Source organism: Coregonus clupeaformis, chromosome 34 (genome assembly GCF_020615455.1).
Source record: "Coregonus clupeaformis isolate EN_2021a chromosome 34, ASM2061545v1, whole genome shotgun sequence".
Taxonomy (NCBI): Eukaryota; Metazoa; Chordata; class Actinopteri; order Salmoniformes; family Salmonidae; genus Coregonus; species Coregonus clupeaformis.
Genome location: NC_059225.1, coordinates 13,838,365 through 13,861,001, shown reverse-complemented (window position 1 = coordinate 13,861,001; position 22,637 = coordinate 13,838,365). Strand labels below are relative to the sequence as shown.

Sequence of the window (22,637 nt, the reverse complement as noted above, 5' to 3'; positions counted from 1 at the left end):
TGTGAAGGTCAATTCATTGTTTGATTTAAAATGGAATTGATCCCGTTTCACCACAGGTGCGTAAGGAGATTGAAGAGAAGGGTGTGCTGACGGTGCCCACCAAGCACAGCGAGGAGGGCGCCTACACGTTCACCATGGACTTCCTGAAGGAGGCAGAGAACCACTGTGTCCTCCAGAGCCCCATCCCCATCACCTGCCCCGTGAGGCTCATCCACGGCCTGAAGGACGACGACGTACCCTGGCACATCTCCATGCAGGTGGCAGAGCGCGTCCTCAGCCCCGACGTGGACGTCATCCTCCGCCGCCACGGCCAGCACCGCATGGCCGAGAAAGACGACATCAAGCTCATGGTCTACACCATCGACGACCTCATAGACAAGCTGACCACACTCGTTTGAGTCGGTGGAAGGATTAAGGAAGGGAAAGGGGGGGGGGGGGTTGAGTTGGGAATCCCCCCCATTGGAGCTGCTCCTACCTCCCAGCCATATAGGATCCCTTTACCCTTCCTCCCAGTCTGCCCCTGGTCAGTTTATCCTAATTATGCTGTTACAAAGAGAAGGAGAGAAAGAGGAGACAAAATAGAGAGAAACGAGGATCACCGAAAGTACAAACTGTGATGGCTCGTCTGTCAGAAACCTCAGCCAAGTCCTTGATGCGTGCCTTGGGGAGGGAGTGTGACTTTTACTAGTTCCAGTTTACTCTGTGCAGTGTTGTTTTGGTCAACCTTTCTATGGGCCATGCTGCCACTGCTAATGCTGCCGCTGTTTGTTTGACAGAACATCCTGGTCCTTTTGCCAGACCCCAATAGTTTTCCTGTGCCTTTTTTACCACGTCTCACCCTGTTGGGCCAATAAAGCCTCTGCACACCAGAGTGGACTGCAGGTCTCGTCTGTTACTCTGCATGCAGATATATGAGCTGTTATTGAGTTAATACAATCCACACAAACAACAAGCTCCATCAAACTGCCTCATATGCAGAAGCACTGTGAAATAGTGTGATGCCCCGCCCTACCGAAAATACTATCTCAAAATAGCAAAAGAAAACCCTTCAACTCAAGAGGAAACATAAAATAAAGGTTAATATTATGAGCACCACATCCCAGAGGCCCCATAGAATGTTAAAATAACCACCAAAGATCACTCAAAGATCGCCTTGTTTTATTTATTTTCATAATATACATCCCATAGGTTTGTTGTAATGAAACGCCCGGCCCAGTTGGAGCCAATGGGCTGTTGATTAGCATGTCGTTGGTCATTGGACTGTGTTCAATGGGGCAGAAAGCCAGTCCTGCTGCAGCAGAAGCAGTAACTCTCTGTGATCCCCTAACTGCTGTGCTGACCTTTCACTCTTAGGCAGAAGGTATGCAATCAGTCACCTCCGCATCACAACACCAACCGGGTGACATCACTCAAACGTATGCATGCATCGGGGAGTAAAAACCCCCGCCTGGGTTATGTTTAATATAGATCACTGAGGAACTGACTAATATGTAGTGACAAGGGCTGGAAATACATACACACATATACAGTGATGGTGAGAATACTCCTCTAGTTATTTTAGCCTGACAGTCATATAGTACAGATGCTATGTTCAAAAGCTTTTCTGATATTCAGACATTCTAGAAAAGCATTAATCTCTATTTCCTGTATTTCAATGCTGTCTGGAGACTTTTTCCAGTCTGTGATGCAAGTTGTCATATCAGTACTGTAGAGCACACCGCACCCAGCCTCTCTTTCCAGATCTATCTGGTGTCCACTTCTGTAACTCTAACCCAATTAAAGCAGAGCAATGGCTCTCATTATTGAAACAGAGAGACAAGCTGCAACAGCCACTAACGGGCTGTTCTGTGCCTTCCAAATCTACAGAAACATTTAAGGTAGACATAAACGTGAAAGCCTTGTATTTCTCTTGTTCTATAAATTGTGATTCTGCGCTTCATCAGGTGTATTGTTGTTAGCAACTAATGGGGATCCTAATAAAATACTACATACTGAGAGTATGAAGGCCAAATACATCAACAATGAGAAGTGAACACTTTATGTCATGTGCCTTTAGAAATCATCCATGGGCATGATGATATGATGGTCAGCCTATATAGCCTTAGCTGGGTTGGGGCCGGGGGACTCTCCTTGCTGCCCACCTCCTCTTGTTTCTACTGTCCTGTCGCAGTCTGTATGAGACATCTCGAGGGATCCTCCTCGTGGCGCCCGCACATATAAAACCGGTGGTGTGCCACTCCCGGACACTTAGTCAAGAGCCTAGCCCCACGCACGCGCCTTAGCCACCGCTTCATGGATGCTTCAGCAGTTCAGCATCCTCTACCCTGACCAGCTCAGCAACATTTACATCACGGCAGCTACAGGACGAAAGATACGTTATCTCTCCTCTTCTTTATAGTAAGTGTACCCAGAGCTTTTATTCGTTCAAATGATTATTTATTGAGAGCATGAAACATTAGTGTGTACTGTATATATATATATATATTTGTGGATTAATAATGAAACGTCACTGCTAGTTAATTCAATTGCCTAGGGGCTATTCGGGAAAACTTGTATGACTAAAATGTATAAATTATAATCTGCCTTCCTGATTTCTAAATCTGTTTTATTGTGGAAAAAAAGTTATGCTTTTTTTTCGCATTCATAGTAGGCTACATAATCAATGCAATGCGATTGCTTTTCGATGTTACGCTCAGCACGCACACAGTCTAGGCTACCTCATTAGAATGTGCGTGTCCATGTGCAGGACGGGTGCCAAGGACCACACCCATTCCGGCAAGAGCTCTGGTTCTCTGGGGATGCGCCTGGTGCCTGTCCTGTAAGGGGCACAGTTGCCATTAGGGAGAAAGCAGAGGATAGAGTGTGAGGAAAGGACGTGAAATTAGGAAAACAACAGGTGATGCCGTTTATGATTAGAAAAACTATGGCAGGTAGCTTAATGGTTAAAAGCGTTGGGCCAGTAACTGAAAGTTTCGAATCCCGAGCCAACTAGGTGAAAAATATGTCGATGTGCCCTTCCTTGAGCAAGGCACTTAAACCTAATTGCTCTAAATGACAAAAAAATCTAACTAAATGCTGTCTCATAATGAACAAAGTGACTTCTATGAAGCCTATGCATTATTTATGGACAGATGTCAAAAACTGGATGTTAATACAGACATTATATTGCTTGACAATGTTCAGTTTTCTACATGATGGATTGTTTTTGTGTAGCAGGTGCAGGCTGCCAGTGCTGTAACTGTCCCAGGGTGTTGGTCAGCAGAGCTGCAGACTACTTCTCTGTCCGTCTGTCTGTCTGTCTGGGTGAGCAGGACAGGAGGAGCCATGGCTAACAGGGGACCCAGCTACGGGCTGAGCAAGGAGGTGCAGGAGAAGATAGAGCTGAAGTATAATCTGGACCTGGAGGCCCGGCTGCTGGACTGGATCGTAGCTCAGTGTGGAGGGAACCTGGAGAGACCACAGCCAGGCAGACAGAACTTCCAAACCTGGCTAATGGATGGAACAGTGAGTCTGAATGAGAATGAACAAGCTCAATAAGACTGGACCGCAGTCAGTGATAGAGAACGATCGCTTATACAAGCTAACAATGACACCAATTTATGCTCTCCTCTGCTTTTTCTTTGTCTCTCTCTCTCCCTCTTTTCATTGACCAATCTCTTCCTTTCTCCCTCTCTACTTCTCTTCTTTATCCATGTATCTGTATTCCTCTTCCTCCCTCTTCTTCCTCCTCCTCCCTGTAGATTCTGTGTAGGCTCATCAATAGCCTGTACCCGCGTGGTAAGGAGCCCATCAAGAAGATTCCGGAGACCCAGATGGCCTTTAAGCAGATGGAGAAGATCTCCCAGTTCCTGCAGGCTGCAGAGGTCTACGGAGTCATCACCACAGACATCTTCCAGACCGTGGACCTGTGGGAAGGTGAGCTGCACGTTCACTGACTCATATCATGTCTCCATACATCCATGTGACATTGACATGCTTGTCCAATGACGGGGAGTCTCACAGTCTTGTCTCTGCTGAGCTCTGTCTGCCTGTACGGTACCTTCAATACTCACATTACATTTACAAGATCCTTTATAGTCTGAGTACCAGTCTGTTTCTGCTAACATTCCACTCATTGTACTCCGTGTCATATGACACAGAGTGGCAAGGAGTGGAATGATAGCTAAACAGACTGGTACCCAGGCTATTTATAGTCCACTATATAGGTCATACTCCATGGAGACATTTAAAATATTTTTTGGGGGACAAATGACTCAAGAGGTAGCTGTGTCTAAGTTTGTTTAATTTGGAACCTGTTTGCCTATTTGATGCCCCGCCTGTTCTTTGCTGTCTGGGTGTGGTCCAGTGTTTGTGAGGACTGTTGCTATGGTTACAGGGAAGGACATGGCTGCGGTGCAGAGAACCCTGATGGCCCTAGGTAGTGTTGCCCTCACCAAGGACGACGGACATTACCGTGGCGACCGCGACTGGTTCCACAGGTAATGGACTGGCCACGACCCCTTACTTGGAAAACTCTGTGGCAGTGTTATCTGAATGTTTTGTGAGTGTTGTTCTACGTCTCAACTGTCCTGTCTGTCCTGGTCTGTGTAGGAAAGCCCAGGGTTACCGGCGGGAGTTCTCTGAGGACCAGCTTCGTCAAGGCCAGAGTCTGATTGGTCTTCAGATGGGCAGCAACCGCGGGGCCTCTCAGTCCGGCATGACGGGCTACGGATCACACCGCCAGATCATGTAGAGATACCAGCGTGCCACTCAGCCAGCTGCCAGCCGTTCCCTCAGCATGGCTGTGTACTCCAGAAAAAAGCTCCATCACGCCCCTGGAACCTCATGATATGACCCAACCACTTTCCCCCCTTCCCCAGAAGCACCAGCAAATCACACACGCACACACATACACACACACTTTTACTGTTTATCCTCAACCCAAACGGAGTGCTCCTTATACCCAAACCACACCATGATTTCTACAGACCTCAGTGCTTTCTGCTTACCCCACCCCCACTCTCCAGTCCTCCTTGGTCCCACTCTCTCCATCCATATGGTCCCACTCTATCCATCCATATGGTCCCACTCTCTCCATCCATATGGTCCTGCTAGCCATTCCCTTCAGTGGATGAAGTCTTAGTAATTCAGTCGGTACAGAGAACCCAAGGTTGAAGTCATCCCTCTACAAAACAAGCAAATAGTATTTTACACTTCTAACAAATATTACAGCACGACAACGTTATAGCATGCTACATATTTTAATTATTTAACTCTGTTTGTATGTACAGTAGGTGTGTCTGAGTCATTGTATAGTCATTTGGGAATGTTTGCTATACCTCATGAAATGTTTCATGTGTAACCGAATGCAACTCAGTGAGCGATGATGCCTCTGCTGTCTTGTGTGAATATGTGAAGACTTTGAGGTAACTTCTGTAACCAAATGACCATCACATTGTGCCTGGTTAATATAGTAAAGGGACCATAAATGATGCCTTGTATAAGAGATGCCACCCACCCTAATGCAGAGGAATTTATAGACCTAAATTCAGTTCTGTTTTATTACTAACATTCTGTGATGTGCATTTATTACTTATTAATGTAATGTACATGTATGTGTCCACTGTCCATATGTGTTTCAGCCAATCCCATGATTGTTAAAGAGCCACCGTATGAAAGTGACACTAGGATCATTCTGTTCCAGGCCTGATATTGCTTGAATGTATTTTTTAAAATTCATTATAATTTGTAATGTTTACATAAAAAAATATGTTTATATCTGAAAGCTTGTGTGTAGAGTATATGACCAATAAATTGATGAAAACTGATTCTGGAATCATGTATTATTTTTCTGATCTGTGAAATATACTAAATAAAGTCATTGCTCTTGGACATCTAGATATTTGGTTTGCTAATATATTTCCCAATGGATTTCCAGCATCAGGGAAGTATACCAGACTTCTAAGGAACGCTATCTGTGAAGATAAGAGAATGTTGCTTGAAACTCTTCCTAAGCATTCCTTTGGGGGTAGGGACGGCTGTAAAGGTTCTAGAACACTAACTGGAAAGGTCAGAGTTTATGGCAATGGTGGAATTTATGGGGTCAAACATTTAACAACATTGCTCTATTGATGTTTCAGATATAGAAGATAAACACACATGAGGTAACATCTCCCTGGTCTTGTGTTCTGTTGCTAATGATTTCAGGCGCTAGCTAAGGGACGTTTTATCCTACTTTGACATTAAAAATGAAATCCATTAGGACAAATTAGGCATCTGATATTCATCTTGCTCTTTATCCCTGATAGCCCCTGCACATTTTAGTTTGATGACCTCATTCAGGGTCCAAGCTGATCATTACCCTTCCAGAGAATGGGGAACATTCTAGAAGGTGACAGGTGATGTGGAACGGTGAGGGCTGGACAGACAGAATAAGTAACCTAAAATAGCCGTTATCCTTGTCGAACCAATGGGACGGCTGGCTTGGCAGTTGGCATGGTGATGTCACTAGCTTTTCAGTCCTTGGTAAAGTTTGTGAGGCCTTCTTCGGTGTCTTGGCTCTCCAAACATTCAGCTGTCTCCAGCGCTAAGTTCATATGCATGTGTGTATCTATGCATGTATATGTGTGCGAATGTGTGGGTGTGTATTGGACATAATGCGTTGCGCTGGATTACCCCACTCTTCTGTATTGTGCATCTAGTGCTGAGAATACTTAAGTGGAAGTCTTTGAACATTGGCCCTTGAGGGACCATGGTGGGGGTCAGACTCAGAGTCGCTCTCTTGCTCCTCCTGCTGGCTATGAGGTGCATAGCACATGAAGAATTCAAGAAGAACGGATGTGTTTGTGGACACCCAGGAATACCAGGAGACCCAGGCCACAACGGAATGCCAGGCCGAGATGGACGAGACGGGTTCAGAGGTGACAAGGGAGACCGAGGTAAGACTAAGGCACAACCTCCTCAGTTAGCTAGGTCTCAATAGAAACCAGCCTTTCTGGTCCCATGCTGACACATTTTTTAAAGTTCTTGGTCATTTTATTAATTAAAGGGGAAATTGGCGTCACTGGACCAACAGGACAGAGTGGCCCCATAGGAGACAAAGGAGATCTGGGTAAGACTGTATTTTATAAGGAAAAATACTTTGTACGGTTATCACCACTGGCTTTCTCTGACAAGCAATATTAACATAATTCCTTTATCCTTGTATCTGCAGGACCGGCTGGCCTGGCAGGAATTAAGGGAAAATGGGGTGAGAATGGAGAGAAGGGGCCACCGGGGAAGATGGGGCCCCAAGGAGTCTCAGGGCCCATGGGCCTCAAGGGCCAGAAGGGGGAGCTCGGGTTACCAGGACCCCAGGGGCCAAAAGGGGATTTGGGGCCTCTGGGACCTGAAGGGCAGAAGGGGGAGATCGGGTTCCAGGGGGTGCGAGGCATCCAGGGGCCCTTGGGACCCCCAGGACGACCAGGTCCGAAGGGAGACCTCGGCCCCCCAGGGTTCAAAGGCAACATTGGTTACCACGGAGAGCAAGGGAACCGGGGCGAGACAGGGGACAAGGGGGAGAAGGGGGACACATTATTCATCCCAAAAAGTGCGTTCTCAGTGGGTTTAACCGAATACACCAAACTCCCACCGGCTAACGTGCCGATCAGGTTCGACAAGGTGATCTACAACAGGCAGGACCGTTACGACCCACAGACCGGACGGTTCACCTGCGCTGTGGCTGGGGCCTACTACTTCACCTACCACATCACTGTGTTCTCCCGTAATGTTAAAGTAGCATTAGTGAGAAACGGGGTGAAGGTGATCCACACCATGGATAACTACCAGAGCAGTGAGGACCAGGCAGCAGGCGGGGCTGTCCTGCACCTGGAGAAGGGGGACAAAGTGTGGCTGCAGGTGGATGGAGGAGAGCTCTTGAACGGGCTGTTTGCTGATGAAGATGATGATACAACCTTCTCTGGGTTCCTGCTCTTTGGTGCAGATTAGGCTCACATGGCTCAGTGAATTTGCTCGTGGAATGTTACGTGGGAAATTCACAAAAAACTATGTGTTATTATTACCACCTGTTATAGATGAATTGAATAGCCTACAATAATAATAAATATTTTAATCAAATATGAATATAAATTAAACAACAGGTTTGTGTAATATTTTGATGCTACAGCTGATATAGCCTATCATTTAAGATAATCTCTCCCCTGATAACTCACCAATCATTTAAGATCATCTCTCCCCTGATAACTCACCAATCATTTAAGATCATCTCTCCCCTGATAACTCACCAATCATTTACATTTTACATTTTAGTCATTTAGCAGACGCTCTTATCCAGAGCGACCAATCTATGGCAGATTTCCTGTGACAAGTGTTCTTGTATCTTGTTTGATTTCAATACAATAATATACACTGTAAAATCCCCTTGACTGTCTTTAATTTACTACTCCTGTGTACAATGTAATATGCTGGTTACAATATTCAGAAATCACTGTGTGCCAATAGGCTATATCAGCTGGTGTAATGTCATATGAATTAATGGGTGCGGGCATGATTTGAACATACTTAGGCATGAGGAAACAGGCTGAGCTTCGCAATACCACAAACTGAAAGATCCTGTAGTTTTTTAAAGGCATTCCAAATGTTGGTGCCAGAAATGACGTCCAAAGACGATAGCACTTGTATATATAATACACGGCTGTTTTTTCTCAACGGAGCGCAACCTGCTATGGGCGTGCATTACTGCTGTGTTCACGTTCTGTTTAACTTGGCTCTCGGCGCTGTGGTCCTCTTGCGGTCAGACCACAACAAAATCTGAGCAAAACGTCCTTTGAGTAAATGTGGAACGCAAACTCCGCCCCCAAGCAATCACTGCAACAAGTGCACTGATGCCCCCCACCCGTAACGACAGCTCGAGCTGCAAAGAATCGACCAGCCTCCCACACTTGAGTACCAACGGATTTCTGAGTTTGTTTGAACCACTTTTTAAGGGAATTGAATTGACTCCCCACTTTTTCCATTTATCCACTTGCATAGCCAGCGGCGGATGCTTACTTGCCCGAAACCTTTCACCAAGCGAGCTTTCAGTTTTGTGAATATTTTAGAACTTCCCAGTTAGCTAACGTTAGCCTACTGTTTGATGTCGCAAGGAGCGAAGTTAGCCATTTGTCTCGAGATCTTACAAGCCAGTTTATCCAGCAGCAGTAGCCTGCTACTTCCGACATGTTTTCGTGTGTAATCCTCGATTGCAGGACCCAGCAGACCTTTGGACCTAAGTAGCTAGCTTGCTAACTAACCATTTTAGTAAAGCGTTGACCGAGGATGGCTAACTAATCAACAAAAACAGCTGCTACTCTGTTGATGAGAAATATCAGTGGCACAGAACAACACGACTATGAGAAGGGTAAGCAAATGTTACCAACTTGCAGTTGAATGCAATATCAATTTGTTCCATTGTAAAAAATAAATAATGTATGGCTTATATCAAACGGATGAACTATTTTTATATAGGATTTAAATGTCATTCAGTCAATATTGATCAAATTCGTTTGGGTTCTAGCATTGGTTTGTTTCTGTAACGTTAACGAAGAAAATAGGGGGGTTATTGTAGTGCATTACTCCCCCGGTTGTTATAGTGATGTGGGGTATGCCAGGCACTTCTATAGAGGTGGAGAGGAGGGGGTGGGGGCTCGGTCAACTACAAAGTAAGAGGTTTATGGCGAAATCAAAGTTAATTAAAAGCACAAATAAATAATCACTTTTTCCTCGGGGGTGTTTTGCTGGTTTACGCGGAAGAACTGTAATATAATCGCCTTTAACATGTCATTCTCCAGCTCTTTTTCATTCGAAAAATGCCCTGTTACTTATTTCCTTTTCAGTATGGATTTGTAACAGTAGTAGATTGTTTCCCACTGAATGACATCTTTGTAGGCTCGCAAACCCAACTATCACGCGCCCGTACACCAGGGAGATGGAACCACAGAACAGTTCTACATCTATGGATGGAACGCTAGGCGCAGGTGTACATTCGGGTCAGGGTTCTATCCTGAGTCATCTGTTGTTCAGTAGTTTCTCTGAACATATCACACAAACTTTGCATTTTCATTCTAGTATTCCAGTATCCATATACAGTTGAAGTCGGAAGTTTACATACACTTAGGTTGGAGTCATTAAAACTTGTTTTTCAACCACTCCACACATTTCTTGTTAACAAACTATAGTTTTGGCAAGTCGGTTAGGACATCTACTTTGTGCATGACACAAGCAATTTTTCCAACAATTGTTTACAGACAGATTATTTCACTTATAATTCACTGTATCACAATTCCAGTGGGTCAGAAGTTTACATACACTAAATTGACTGTGCCTTTAAACAGCTTGGGAAATTCCAGAAAATGATGTCATGGCTTTAGAAGCTTCTGATAGGCTAATTTACATAATGTGAGCCAATTGGACGTGTACCTGTGGATGTACAGTTGAAGTCGGAAGTAATAATATATAATAATAATAATATATAATATAATAACAATATGCCATTTAGCAGACACTTTTATCGAAAGCGACTTACAGTCATGTGTGCATAAATTTTTACGTATGGGTGGTCCCGGGGATCGAACCCACTACCCTGGCGTTACAAGCGCCTTGCTCTACCAATTGAGCTACAGAGGACATCATTTGAGTCAATTGGAGGTGTACCTGTGGATGTATTTCAAGGCCTATCTTCAAACTCAGTGCCTCTTTGCTTGACGTCATGGGGAAATCAAAAGAAATCAGCCAAGACCTCAGAAAAAAAATTGTAGATCTCTACAAGTCTGGTTCATCCTTGGGAGCAATTTCCAAATGCCTGAAGGTACCACGTTCATCTGTACAAACAATAGTACGCAAGTATAAACACCATGGGACCACGCAGCCGTCATACCGCTCAGGAAGGAGACGCGTTCTGTCTCCTAGAGATGAACGTACTTTGGTGCGAAAGTGCAAATCAATCCCAGAATAACAGCAAAGGACCTTGTGAAGATGCTGGAGGAAACAGGTACAAAAGTATCTATATCCACAGTAAAACAAGTCCTATATCGACATAACCTGAAAGGCTGCTCAGCAAGGAAGAAGCCACTGCTCTAAAACTGCCATAAAAAAGCCAGACTACGGTTTGCAACTGCACATGGGGACAAATATCTTACTTTTTGGAGAAATGTCCTCTGGCTGATGAAACAAGAATAGGACTGTTTGGCCATAATGACCATCGTTATGTTTGGAGGAAAAAGGGGGGGGGGGGGCTTGCAATCCCAACCGTGAGGCACGGGGGTGGCAGCATAAGGGTGCTTTGCTGCAGGAGGGACTGGTGCACTTCACAAAATAGATAGCATCATGAGGAAGGAAAATTGTGGATATGTTGAAGCAACATCTCAAGACATCAGTCAGGAAGTTAAAGCTTGGTCGCAAATGGGTCTTCCAAATGGACAATGACCCCAAGCATACTTCCAAAGTTGTGGCAAAATGGCTTAAGGACAACAAAGTCAAGGTATTGGAGTGGCCATCACAAAGCCCTGACCTCAATCCTATAGAAAATGTGTGGGCAGAACTGAAAAAGCGTGTGCGAGCAAGGAGGCCTACAAACCTGACTCAGTTACACCAGCTCTGTCAGGAGGAATGGGCCAAAATTCACCCAACTTATTGTGGGAAGCTTGTGGAAGGCTACCCGAAACGTTTGACCCAAGTTAAACAATTTAAAGGCAATGCTACCAAATACTAATTTAGTGTATGTAAACTTCTGACCCACTGGGAATGTGATGAAATAAATAAAAGCTGAAATAAATCATGCTCTCTACTATTATTCTGACATTTCACATTCTTAAAATAAAGTTGTGATCCTAACTGACCTAAGACAGGGAATTTTTACTAGGATTAAATGTCAGGAATTGTGAAAAACTGAGTTTAAATGTATTTGGCTAAGGTGTATGTAAACTTCCGACTTCAACTGTATGTACACTGGTATATAGGAGACAGTTTCTGTTTCACACACTTGTAAATCCACCGTGTCACAGGAGTGGCACATATATGGATCTTTGTGGTTTTCCAACTTTGTTTGAACTTTGCCTAATAAATGCTCATGTCCATGGTCTCAGAGATTATGGGTAATTCCGTGGGAAAGTCAACCTGAGCATCCACAAATAAAGTTAGTCATTTCCGAATGAAACCACGTTCATAATTCTTCATATTGAGTTCAGACTTTATTTGAAACATTTAAGTAGGAAATTGTATGAATTTTGACCTTTACAAAGTAGGATACCAAGTCTCAAGGGCTTTTCAGTCAATCATATTTCATTGCTTTTAGAAAGGGCTCATATAGCTTGTTTTTCCACTCACAGCTGTCTCCCAGTGTTAGTTATGAAGATGAGCTGTTAATGAAGCAATACAAACCAAATTGAAGTGTCTTGAGTTTGGTTGTTTACAGTCAGCTGTAAAACATGCGCCTTACATCGGATCATCTTGAAACGTTCTCTTTAAAGCTAACTTTCAGCAAGGTTTTATATGGTCTATAATTGGTTTCTCTCTTTTTATTGTCAGTATCCTTTTTTCCCCGTTATGATATTCGTAACATCCATAATGGTGGTGGATGTTAATATAATTTAATAATATAATAATATAATATATTGAAGGATGTGATGGATATTCAAATCACATTTTTTAATCAAATTTTATTTTCACATGCGCTGAATACAATACCTTGCCGTGAAATGCTTACTTACAAGCCCTTAACCAACAAAGCAGTTTTAAGAAAATATGAGTTCCGAAAATATTTACACAATAAAATAACAATAACGAGGCTATATACAGGGGGTACCGGTACCGAGTCAATGTGTGGGGGTACAGGTTAGTCAAGGTAATTGAGGTAATATGTACATGTAGGTAGGGGTAAAGTGACTATGCATAGATAATAAACAGCGAGTAGCAGCAGCGTAAAAAAAGGGAGGGGTCAATGCAAATAGTCCGGGTAGCCATTTGATTAACTATTCAGTCTTATGGCTTGGGGGTAGAAGGAGGCTTTTGGTCCCAGACTTGGTGCTCCGTTACCGCTTGCCGGGCGGTAGCAGAGAGAACCGTATGACCTGGGTGACTGGAGTCTTTGACAATTTTTTGGGCCTTCCTCTGACACCGCCTAGTATAGAGGTCCTGGATGGTACGAAGCTTGGCCCCAGTGATGTACTGGGCCGTACCCACTATATTGATGTTGATATTGATGTAAAGTCCATAACGCTGGAATCACCTTTATCTCACAGGTCTATCAGTGGGATTGATTTAATACCCTGCTATACCTGGTTCAGTCACATCCTGGAAAGAGGTTGCCCGGGCCCCTCAAGGGTTAGTAATTTCACACTAACTAGGCTATATGTGCAGTTTCCCAGACCAGTTTTACTGTAGGCTATTTAAGCAATAAGGCCCGAGGGGGTGTGGTATATGGCCAATATACCACGGCGAAGGGCTGTTCTTAAGTACGACGCAATGCAGAGTGCCTGGACACAGCCCTTAGCTGTGGTATATTGGCCATATACCACAAGCCCCCGAGGTGCCTTATTGCTATTATAAACTCGTTACCAACATAATTAGAACAGTAAAAATAAATGTTTTGTTATACCCGTGGTATACGGTCTGATATACCACGGCTTTCAGACAATCAGCATTCAGTGCTCAAACCAGTTTATAGTTGTATATAGCCCACACTTGTAGAATGCTGCTAATATCTTGTTAGGTCAGATATTTATGTGTTTAGCATTCCTAAAAGTCCTAGTGTTCATCTTAGCGTTTTGTCCTCTGAGCTCTGTACACATTGTGGTTAGTGTTGGATTTCCCATTCAGGGCTTTCTGACAGACCACAGACTGTAGTATATCAGGTGAGTGAGTGAATGAGACAGAGAAAGTGGGTGACACCCTCGACCCAATACCTGGCTTCCCACGTGGTCTCTTTCTCGGTATGCCCTCTGTCATTGGACAAAAAAAAAAGGAATTGGGTCATTGTGAGATGACTTCAACAAGCTGGCAACACGCAACAGGTGCTTATTTAGGAGGGTGCAATGTTCCAGAACATTCAGACAGAAATGGGCTATATTGTGTAGATAAAATAGGAATTGAACTTTGCTACAGAGAATAGTCAATCGTCAGCTGCTCTATACAGCTCATTTCTGTCTGCAGCATCTTGGAACATTTAGGAGTAGGCTACTGCTTGTAATACACACAGGCCTGAGCTAGGCGCTAGTCACATTTAATAAATCACCTCAAATGCCAAACAACTGGGCAATAAGAGATTGCAGTGTATACAGAGATTAGTGAATCTGCTCTGCGCCAGGTTTAGGATGATTATTGTGAACAAGCACATAGACAAAGCTGCCAGTGCCCAATCTTTGGAAATCACTTTCTCCGAATTTAGATGTGATTTTATATAGGCTAAATGGGTGTTAAGACTGATAAAAGATTACTTAAAGACAATTTAACAGTTATAAAGGGCAGACTGTGATGGGAGGAAAGTGAATTATTATATCTTCCTCTTTCCCTCCCTGATAGTAGAGAGTAGCTAGATCAGTCTACTGTCTACACTGAGCAGGCGCTCTCTGTGAACTAGATTCCATCGGATTCCTTGTATAGATGGCATCCAGAGATATCGTTTTCTGAGTATACTTTATATAGCCTAGAAACACACGTTTCTAAATTCCATATGATTTTACATGGATCCACCAATATGGCGGAATATTCAAATGATCCATTCCAATAAGCTGGATTCTAGAGTTGTTTTTCAGTAGCCATAGAGTGCAGTACTCCCTCTGGTTGTAAAATCTGATAAGGTTGGCAGGCAAAGGACTGTATAAGAAGGTTGGTGTGTTGGTATGGGCTTAAGAAACAAATTGTAATGTTGGTAAGCATAGAAAGGAGTCATGAGTGCATTCACGTGTGTGTTCCGTGGTGAATTTTCTTCACAATAGACAAACAGGCTTGTTCTGTTCCGAACAACCCAATATTTAAAAAAATGTATGCTCTTTGCAGTAAGGCACTAAAGTAAAACTGCTACAATTTTGCTAAGAAATTAACTTCATGTCCTGCAAACACAACACATCACTGAGTACCGCTCTTAAAATTTTCAAGCATGGTGGTGGCTGCATCATGTTATGGGTATGCTAGTCATCGGCAAGGACTACAGTGTTTTTTATGATAAAAAGTAACGGAATAGAGCTAAGCACAAGTCTGGTTCAGTCTGCTTTCTGGGAGACATTCACCTTTCAGCAGGACAGTAACCTCAAACACAAGGCCAAATATACACTGGAGTTGCTTACCGAGACGACATTGAATGTTCCTGAGTGGCCTAGTTACAGTTTTGCTAGCATTTCTAAAAGCATGTTTTCACTTTGTCATTATGGGGTATTGTGTATAGTTGGGTGAAAAAAATAAATATATATTTCATCCATTTTTGAATTCAGGCTGTAACACAACAAAATGCGGAATAAGTCAAGAGGTATGAATACTTTCTGAAGGCACTAAGTATTATATATGACTAACTCATAGTGTGCGTTGCTGACTAGTAGTCTTTTTGACTACGCCATAGAGGAAACCAGTGCTGCACAGACTGGTAAAGCCCCCTGATTAGTCCTGGGAGAGGAACATACACAAACAGACACGTATACATGCTGGACGGGGCTTGGTGTAGGGAGCCATGCGTGTTTCCTTTCATGTTTCCTCAGAGAAACTCCACTTCTTTTTGTACCACAGAACGGTTAGTTTTACACACACAGAGACAGAGAACCACCTCCTGTGCAGTCCACTTAGGCCTGTTTCATGCCCGAAGGTCTCCATACGTATCAGCGTGGATAACATGGAAGGTCTCCATACGTATCAGCGTGGATAACATGGAAGGTCTCCATACGTATCAGCGTGGATAACATGGAAGGTCTCCATACGTATCAGCGTGGATAACATGGAAGGTCTCCATACGTATCAGCGTGGATAACATGGAAGGTCTCCATACGTATCAGCGTGGATAACATGGAAGGTCTCCATACGTATCAGCGTGGATAACATGGAAGGTCTCCTACATGCGTATCAGCATGGATAACATGGAAGGTCTCCTACATGCGTATCAGCGTGGATAACATGGAAGGTCTCCTACTTACACTACCGGTTAAAGGTTTTAGAACACCTACTCCTTCAAGGGTTTTTCTTTATTTGTACTATTTTCTACATTGTAGAATAATAGTGAAGACATCAACTATGAAATAACACATGGATTCTGCAAACCTATAAATCAAAGCAAAGGGTGGCTATTTGAAGAATCTCAAATGTAAAATATATTTTGATTTGTTTAACACTTTGTTGGTTGCTACATGATTCCATATGTGTTATTTCATAGTTTTGATGTCTTCACTAGTATTCTACAATGTAGAAAATAGAAAAAATAATGAAAAACCCTTGAATGAGTAGGTGTTCTAAAAATAATATGCCATTTAGCAGACGCTTTTATCCAAAGTGACTTACAGTCATGTGTGCATACATTTTTACGTATGGGTGGTCCCGGGGATCGAACCCACTACCCTGGCGTTACAAGCGCCATGCTCTACCAATTGAGCTACAGAGGACCACACTGATACGTATGTAGGAGACCTTCAATGTTACCCATGCTGATACAGTGGGGGGGAAAAAGTATTTAGTCAGCCACCAATTGTGCAAGTTCTCCCACTTAAAAAGATGAGAGGCCTGTAATTTTCATCATAGGTACACGTCAACTATGACAGACAAATTTAGATTTTTTTTCTCCATAAAATCACATTGTAGGATTTTTAATGAATTTATTTGCAAATTATGGTGGAAAATAAGTATTTGGTCACCTACAAACAAGCAAGATTTCTGGCTCTCACAGACCTGTAACTTCTTCTTTAAGAGGCTCCTCTGTCCTCCACTCGTTACCTGTATTAATGGCACCTGTTTGAACTTGTTATCAGTATAAAAGACACCTGTCCACAACCTCAAACAGTCACACTCCAAACTCCACTATGGCCAAGACCAAAGAGCTGTCAAAGGACACCAGAAACAAAATTGTAGACCTGCACCAGGCTGGGAAGACTGAATCTGCAATAGGTAAGCAGCTTGGTTTGAAGAAATCAACTGTGGGAGCAATTATTAGGAAATGGAAGACATACAAGACCACTGATAATCTCCCTCGATCTGGGGCTCCACGCAAGATCTCACCCCGTGGGGTCAAAATGATCACAAGAACCACACGGGGGGACCTAGTGAATGACCTGCAGAGAGCTGGGACCAAAGTAACAAAGCCTACCATCAGTAACACACTACACCGCCAGGGACTTAAATCCTGCAGTGCCAGATGTGTCCCCCTGCTTAAGCCAGTACATGTCCAGGCCCGTCTGAAGTTTGCTAGAGTGCATTTGGATGATCCAGAAGAGGATTGGGAGAATGTCATATGGTCAGATGAAACCAAAATAGAACTTTTTGGTAAAAACTCAACTTGTCGTGTTTGGAGGACAAAGAATGCTGAGTTGCATCCAAAGAACACCATACCTACTGTGAAGCATGGGGGGTGGAAACATCATGCTTTGGGGCTGTTTTTCTGCAAAGGGACCAGGACGACTGATCCGTGTAAAGGAAAGAATGAATGGGGCCATGTATCGTGAGATTTTGAGTGAAAACCTCCTTCCATCAGCAAGGGCATTGAAGATGAAACGTGGCTGGGTCTTTCAGCATGACAATGATCCCAAACACACCGCCCGGGCAACGAAGGAGTGGCTTCGTAAGAAGCATTTCAAGGTCCTGGAGTGGCCTAGCCAGTCTCCAGATCTCAACCCCATAGAAAATCTTTGGAGGGAGTTGAAAGTCTGTGTTGCCCAGCGACAGCCCCAAAACATCACTGCTCTAGAGGAGATCTGCATGGAGGAATGGGCCAAAATACCAGCAACAGTGTGTGAAAACCTTGTGAAGACTTACAGAAAACGTTTGACCTGTGTCATTGCCAACAAAGGGTATATAACAAAGTATTGAGAAACTTTTGGTATTGACCAAATACTTATTTTCCACCATCATTTGCAAATAAATTCATTAAAAATCCTACAATGTGATTTTCTGGATTTTATTTTCTCATTTTGTCTGTCATAGTTGACGTGTACCTATGATGAAAATTACAGGCCTCTCTCATCTTTTTAAGTGGGAGAACTTGCACAATTGGTGGCTGACTAAATACTTTTTTCCCCACTGTACGTACACTACTTTTGAAAGGTAGTGTACGTATCAGCATGGGTAACATTGAAGGTCTCCTACATATGTATCAGTGTGGCTAACGTGGAAGGGATACAAAGAATAAAGAATGAGCATACTTTCACTAGTTCAGTTGGTTGTTTTAATAAGTTATTTTTCCAGAACATGTTTGTCTCTGGTCAGGACAGCACTGATAAGCCTGGCTGGCTAGATTCGATCACTCCGATAAGCAGACAACCAGTAAATGAGCAGCTTACCTAAGAATGGCCGTGCTAGTGCTTTTGGCCATTTCTTTCTCATGGCTTAGCTACCAAATGGAAAAAAAACTGCTAGAGAAGTGACTTTCCCTTGATATTCTCTGTCTAGCCGTCTATTTAGTTTAACTCTCTGTTCATCTTTGCACAATTAGCCTGAACTTGGCCCTGGGCAAGGCAGAACATACTTTGGCTCTGTGGAGCTGAATTGGGGGCTGGAGTTCACTAATGATTATTCGTTTATGACCCCTTACATAAGGCTGTGACTTTACCAGCCCAAAGGGAAGGGAGTTGATGACCGAGAGAATGCCTGCCTCCGTATCCCCCCCCAGTCCCCTACTGTGTGTGTGTGGGGGGTACATGTTTACTCTGTAGGCCTACACAGTGTCTGTGTCTTCTGAAGTATGTGTAAGTGTGCATGTCTTTCAGTATATTGTGGGCCGTCTTAGTGTATTTCTGTGTGTGTGTGGCCCCAGCCCTCCTCTCTCTGGGAATCTGAGGCTGGCTCTAGCTGGCAGTCGTGTGGGGGGGCTACTCTTCTCTCTCTTAATTAACTCTGGGCCTGAGAGCCAGAGCACCACTAGCTCCCAGACTTCACATGCAACCACCCAGGAACACTGACCTGACCTGCAGTAGCATTACTGGAAAGGTAGCCCCAGAGAACCACTCACATACAGCTTCCATATTGTTGAAGCATAGCTTAAATGGCCTGCATAGTGCTGTAGTATGTACTAGTAGTACTAAGAGGGTAGAGTAGCAGCTAGTACAGTAGGAGGTTCCACTGTCCTACGCAGCTTATTGTGCTGGCCAGGGTATAAAACTACACACAATAAGTTGGCTGATCTCTAGATTTGAGGTACTGGCAGTAACTCCAACTCCTTTGAAACAGAACCCTATGATGTATCGTGCCAAGTATAGCAGGTCCCAACTGGGCTGTGAATGTTTGCACCAGGCTGAGAGAGAAGGCATAGGGGTAGTGTGCATTGTGCAAGGTAGAATTGGCATAGTGGAGCGAGTGGTAGAGTAGGAAGATAAGGTGAGTATGAGGTAATACAGTGGATAGAGGACTGCCTTGGTGTGCCCTTTCAGTGCTAGAGTAGTCTCTTTCATTCACCAACCTTGTATCTTACTTAGGGCTGGGCGATATGGACAAAATATCATATCACGATATTTGTCACATTTCTGGCGGTATTTTATGTTTTTGAATAATAAATCAAATGTTCTAAATATGCTTTCTAATTAGTTCATGACCCTAGGGTGGCAACACATGAATTATAAGTGATTTCAATGGGGCTTTCTCCATTTATACTGTTCTATCCAACTCCAAACAAAAATAATTTTCAGCATTTTCATCAATTTCTGCATTTCCTGCACTTTTACTATCATTTCCACACTGTGCCACACAGCATAAGGGCAACAAAAATCTAGGCCTAGTTAATTGGTGAACTGTTGGAATCATGGAAATATTATGATTATTCTAATTCTATAGTTGGAGTATAGTGGGCAGCACCTAGAATACATTGTGTGACATGACAACGAATGAATAAACCAGGGAGGAATTATTGACAGGGTAGGAACCTAAGTGTTGGTCAGTGTTTCCAGGTGACCCTAATTAGAGGTTACATTACATGTTTTCTTACTTCATGTAGCTAGCCAGCTAGCCAAAATATTCATGCTTCGCATATTTCTCTCTAATAAGATACCGTTGCACAAACATGCTTATCTAGGCCTACACCAGCACTGGTACCAGGTGGTATTAGCTATCTAGCTACATTTGCTCTGACTCTTAGTACAGTTAGCATGTTGGCCAGCTAACTAGCGATTAGCATTAGCGGCTAACATAAATTATTTTAGCAAGACCTTGCTAAGAAAAGACAAACTAGCAAACAGTAGTTTGCAGACCGTAAGATACACAAATGAATAATGTAATTATAGACCGCTTGTGGAAAGCAGAGTGAACGGCAAGAAAGTGCTTGTGACTCCGTGGTCAAACAACTGCTCTCTCCTTGAGTGACAGGGGACAGGCTTGGTGTGGTTAACGGCATGCAGCAAATGGTGTAAACTATATAAACTGACATTATACGCGCCGGAGTTGCATATCACGTTTAACAAGCCAAACACAAATACCGTTATAGAAGGTAAAGTAAAAACCCAAACCGGTCCGTGCATCAATACCGGTATATGGTAAAATACGGTATACCGCCCAGCCCTAGTCTTACTGGAGAGCCTAGAAGAATGGTATGTAAGGTTAGTACTAGAGAGGAGTAGGAATGGTGACAGTGGGAGTTAGTTTATAGCAGTGGTTTTCTTCCGTTTACGGTAGTGGTCAGAGTGAGTGATGGAGAGACATGGGTGAACTGTCAGCAGAGGTGTAACATTGAGAAAATCCATATGGTAAAAGAGTATGCTAACAGCATGTAGTCTAGCTCCCACTCCCAGGTGCTAGAGCAGGGATGAGCAACTTTGATGGGGATGTGGCCCACAAAAAATCTGAACTCATCATGAGGTGCCGCAGTGGCTCGCGGGTCTGCATACTCACATCCATATCCACACATGCAGTAAGGCCGTAGCCTTTTAGTGGCCCTAAGCGACATTTTGTTGAGACACCGGAGAGAGAAATTATTCTACAAATTTTGAGATAGCGTAGAGAAAATGTTGCCTTTTTAAAGCAAGTTTGCTGCAATTCTACACATTTTTACATGGGGTTGAGAGATTTTACATTTACATTTTAGTCATTTAGCAGACGCTCTTATCCAGAGCGACTTAGTGAGTGCATACATTTCTTTTTTTTCTTTTTTTTTTTCATACTTTTCATATGATTTTATAACTAATTTCCTGTAATTCTACACATTTTGCCATAGGGTGGAGAGAAATGTTTAAATTTTTAAATATGATATCTGAGTGAGTGACTAACAAAATCAATGGGGGCCCCTCGGTCGGTAATTCAACCATGATTACTACAATTTCAGATAGCTGGCTAGACTAATTTACCAATCTAAAAAATGTTAGCTGACATGGGTCAGTGACCGCCATAACAAGAGAAACTGCTGATGTACAACCAAATTTCGAAATTGCACCTTGTGTATTCTACTATTCTAACTCTCAACTGTAAGTTTAGACCCCAACTGAGTACCTCATTTTTTTTATTTTTATATAATGATAATAATTGTTCCTGTTTTTGGAAATTGGTCCGCGGGCCTACAAAAGGTGGGCTGTGGACCACCAGTTGCCCGTCCCCGTGCTAGAGAGAGTGGAAAAGCTCAGTGCAAGTCTGTGTCAGACAAAGGCAGTAAAATCAATCACATTGAGTCCTGAAATGTCCTGTTTAAATGTCCTGAAATGTAGCCATTAAGTCTGTATTTGATTAAAAGGTTCAGAGCTACTGTGAGATCAATTGGGTCAATGTGAAATGGAGAGAGAGAGCGAGGGGGAGAGAAATGTAGAGAGAGGGGGAGGGACATTTAGAGGGGGGGAGGGAAATGTAGAGATGAGGAGCGAAATGGGGGGAGGGGGGAGCGAAATTTAGAGGGAGCGAAATGTAGAGAAAGAGGGAGCGAGATGTAGAGAGGGAGAGCGAGGGAGCGAAATGTGGAGAGAGGGAGCGAAATTGGAGGGAGCGAAATGTAGAGGGAGTGGGGGAGCGACATGTAGAGGGAGCGAAATGGAGAGAGGGGGGAGCGAAATGGAGAGAGGGGGGAGCGAAATGGAGAGAGAGGGGGAGCGAAATGGAGAGAGAGCGAAATGGAGAGAGAGAGGGGGAGCGAAATGGAGAGAGGGAGGAGGGGGAGTGAAATGTGGGGAGGGGGAGCGAAATGTAGAGAGGGGGAGGGGGAGCGAAATGTAGAGAGGGGGAGGGGGAGCGAAATGTAGAGAGGGAGAGGGGGAGCGAAATGTAGGGAGGGGGAGCGAAATGTAGAGAGAGAGGAGAAATGTGGAGAGAGTTAAACTGAACAGATCCCAGGATGGAAGTAGAGGCAGAGATCACACCACCTTTCCCTGTCTCCATTGGCCAAATCTGGAGAAAATGGGCAATTTGTTGCATTAATCACAATGGATTAGTAATTATCATTGTTTAGTCATGCACACAAAGCCTTTCATCAAAGACTGGCCTGCATTAACCGCTGCCCTCCACACACACACACACACACACACACACACAGA

General features: G+C 43.6%; 4 protein-coding genes across 8 annotated transcripts in view; all 4 read left to right on the top strand.

Moving 5' to 3' along the window:
• The window catches only part of abhd10b (abhydrolase domain containing 10, depalmitoylase b), a 28,948-nt gene extending 28,079 nt beyond the window's left edge, over positions 1 to 869 (top strand). The window contains exon 6 of the mRNA XM_041861779.1: positions 57 to 869. Coding sequence (XP_041717713.1) covers positions 57 to 398 — 342 coding nt within the window. The 3' untranslated portion in view covers positions 399 to 869. The remainder of the gene's footprint in view (positions 1 to 56) is intronic.
• A 1,272-nt stretch (positions 870 to 2,141) lies between these two features.
• Positions 2,142 to 5,807, top strand: tagln3b (transgelin 3b). 2 transcript variants are annotated; one of them, XM_041861781.2, is made up of 5 exons: positions 2,142 to 2,397; positions 3,312 to 3,504; positions 3,741 to 3,915; positions 4,376 to 4,478; positions 4,591 to 5,807. In XM_041861781.2, the coding sequence occupies exons 2-5, from the start codon at positions 3,325 to 3,327 to the stop codon at positions 4,730 to 4,732; spliced, it is 600 nt and encodes a 199-aa protein (XP_041717715.1). In that variant the 5' UTR covers positions 2,142 to 2,397; positions 3,312 to 3,324; the 3' UTR covers positions 4,733 to 5,807. The 2 variants fall into 2 exon arrangements, with proteins under 2 accessions (XP_041717715.1, XP_041717714.1); XM_041861780.2 differs by having other exon boundaries at positions 2,145 to 2,397; positions 3,214 to 3,504.
• A 746-nt stretch (positions 5,808 to 6,553) lies between these two features.
• c1qtnf9 (C1q and TNF related 9) lies at positions 6,554 to 8,331 on the top strand. The gene is made up of 3 exons (XM_041861403.1): positions 6,554 to 6,917; positions 7,028 to 7,090; positions 7,193 to 8,331. Exons 1-3 carry the CDS (start codon positions 6,731 to 6,733, stop codon positions 7,963 to 7,965), a joined length of 1,023 nt encoding a protein of 340 aa, XP_041717337.1. The 5' UTR covers positions 6,554 to 6,730; the 3' UTR covers positions 7,966 to 8,331.
• Positions 8,332 to 8,743: 412 nt separating this feature from the next.
• spata13 (spermatogenesis associated 13) overlaps positions 8,744 to 22,637 on the top strand; it is a 39,391-nt gene continuing 25,497 nt past the window's right edge. For 3 of the 4 annotated variants that reach the window (XM_041861775.2, XM_041861774.2, XM_041861773.2), the window contains exon 1: positions 8,745 to 9,376. In XM_041861775.2, coding sequence (XP_041717709.1) covers positions 9,368 to 9,376 — 9 coding nt within the window. In that variant the 5' untranslated portion in view covers positions 8,745 to 9,367. Of the gene's footprint in view, positions 9,377 to 22,637 lie in introns of all 4 variants that reach the window. The other variant, XM_041861772.2, reaches the window with a different exon arrangement.

Excerpts from the sequence above, each read along its gene's own strand:
- tagln3b (XM_041861781.2), top strand. The coding sequence starts at position 3,325 with ATGGCTAACAGGGGACCCAGCTACGGGCTGAGCAAGGAGGTGCAGGAG. Across the intron at positions 3,505-3,740 it reads CCTGGCTAATGGATGGAACA|ATTCTGTGTAGGCTCATCAA; the intron begins GTGAGTCTGAAT and ends TCCTCCCTGTAG. Across the intron at positions 3,916-4,375 it reads GACCGTGGACCTGTGGGAAG|GGAAGGACATGGCTGCGGTG; the intron begins GTGAGCTGCACG and ends CTATGGTTACAG.
- c1qtnf9 (XM_041861403.1), top strand. The coding sequence starts at position 6,731 with ATGGTGGGGGTCAGACTCAGAGTCGCTCTCTTGCTCCTCCTGCTGGCT. Across the intron at positions 6,918-7,027 it reads AGGTGACAAGGGAGACCGAG|GGGAAATTGGCGTCACTGGA; the intron begins GTAAGACTAAGG and ends TATTAATTAAAG. Across the intron at positions 7,091-7,192 it reads AGGAGACAAAGGAGATCTGG|GACCGGCTGGCCTGGCAGGA; the intron begins GTAAGACTGTAT and ends TTGTATCTGCAG.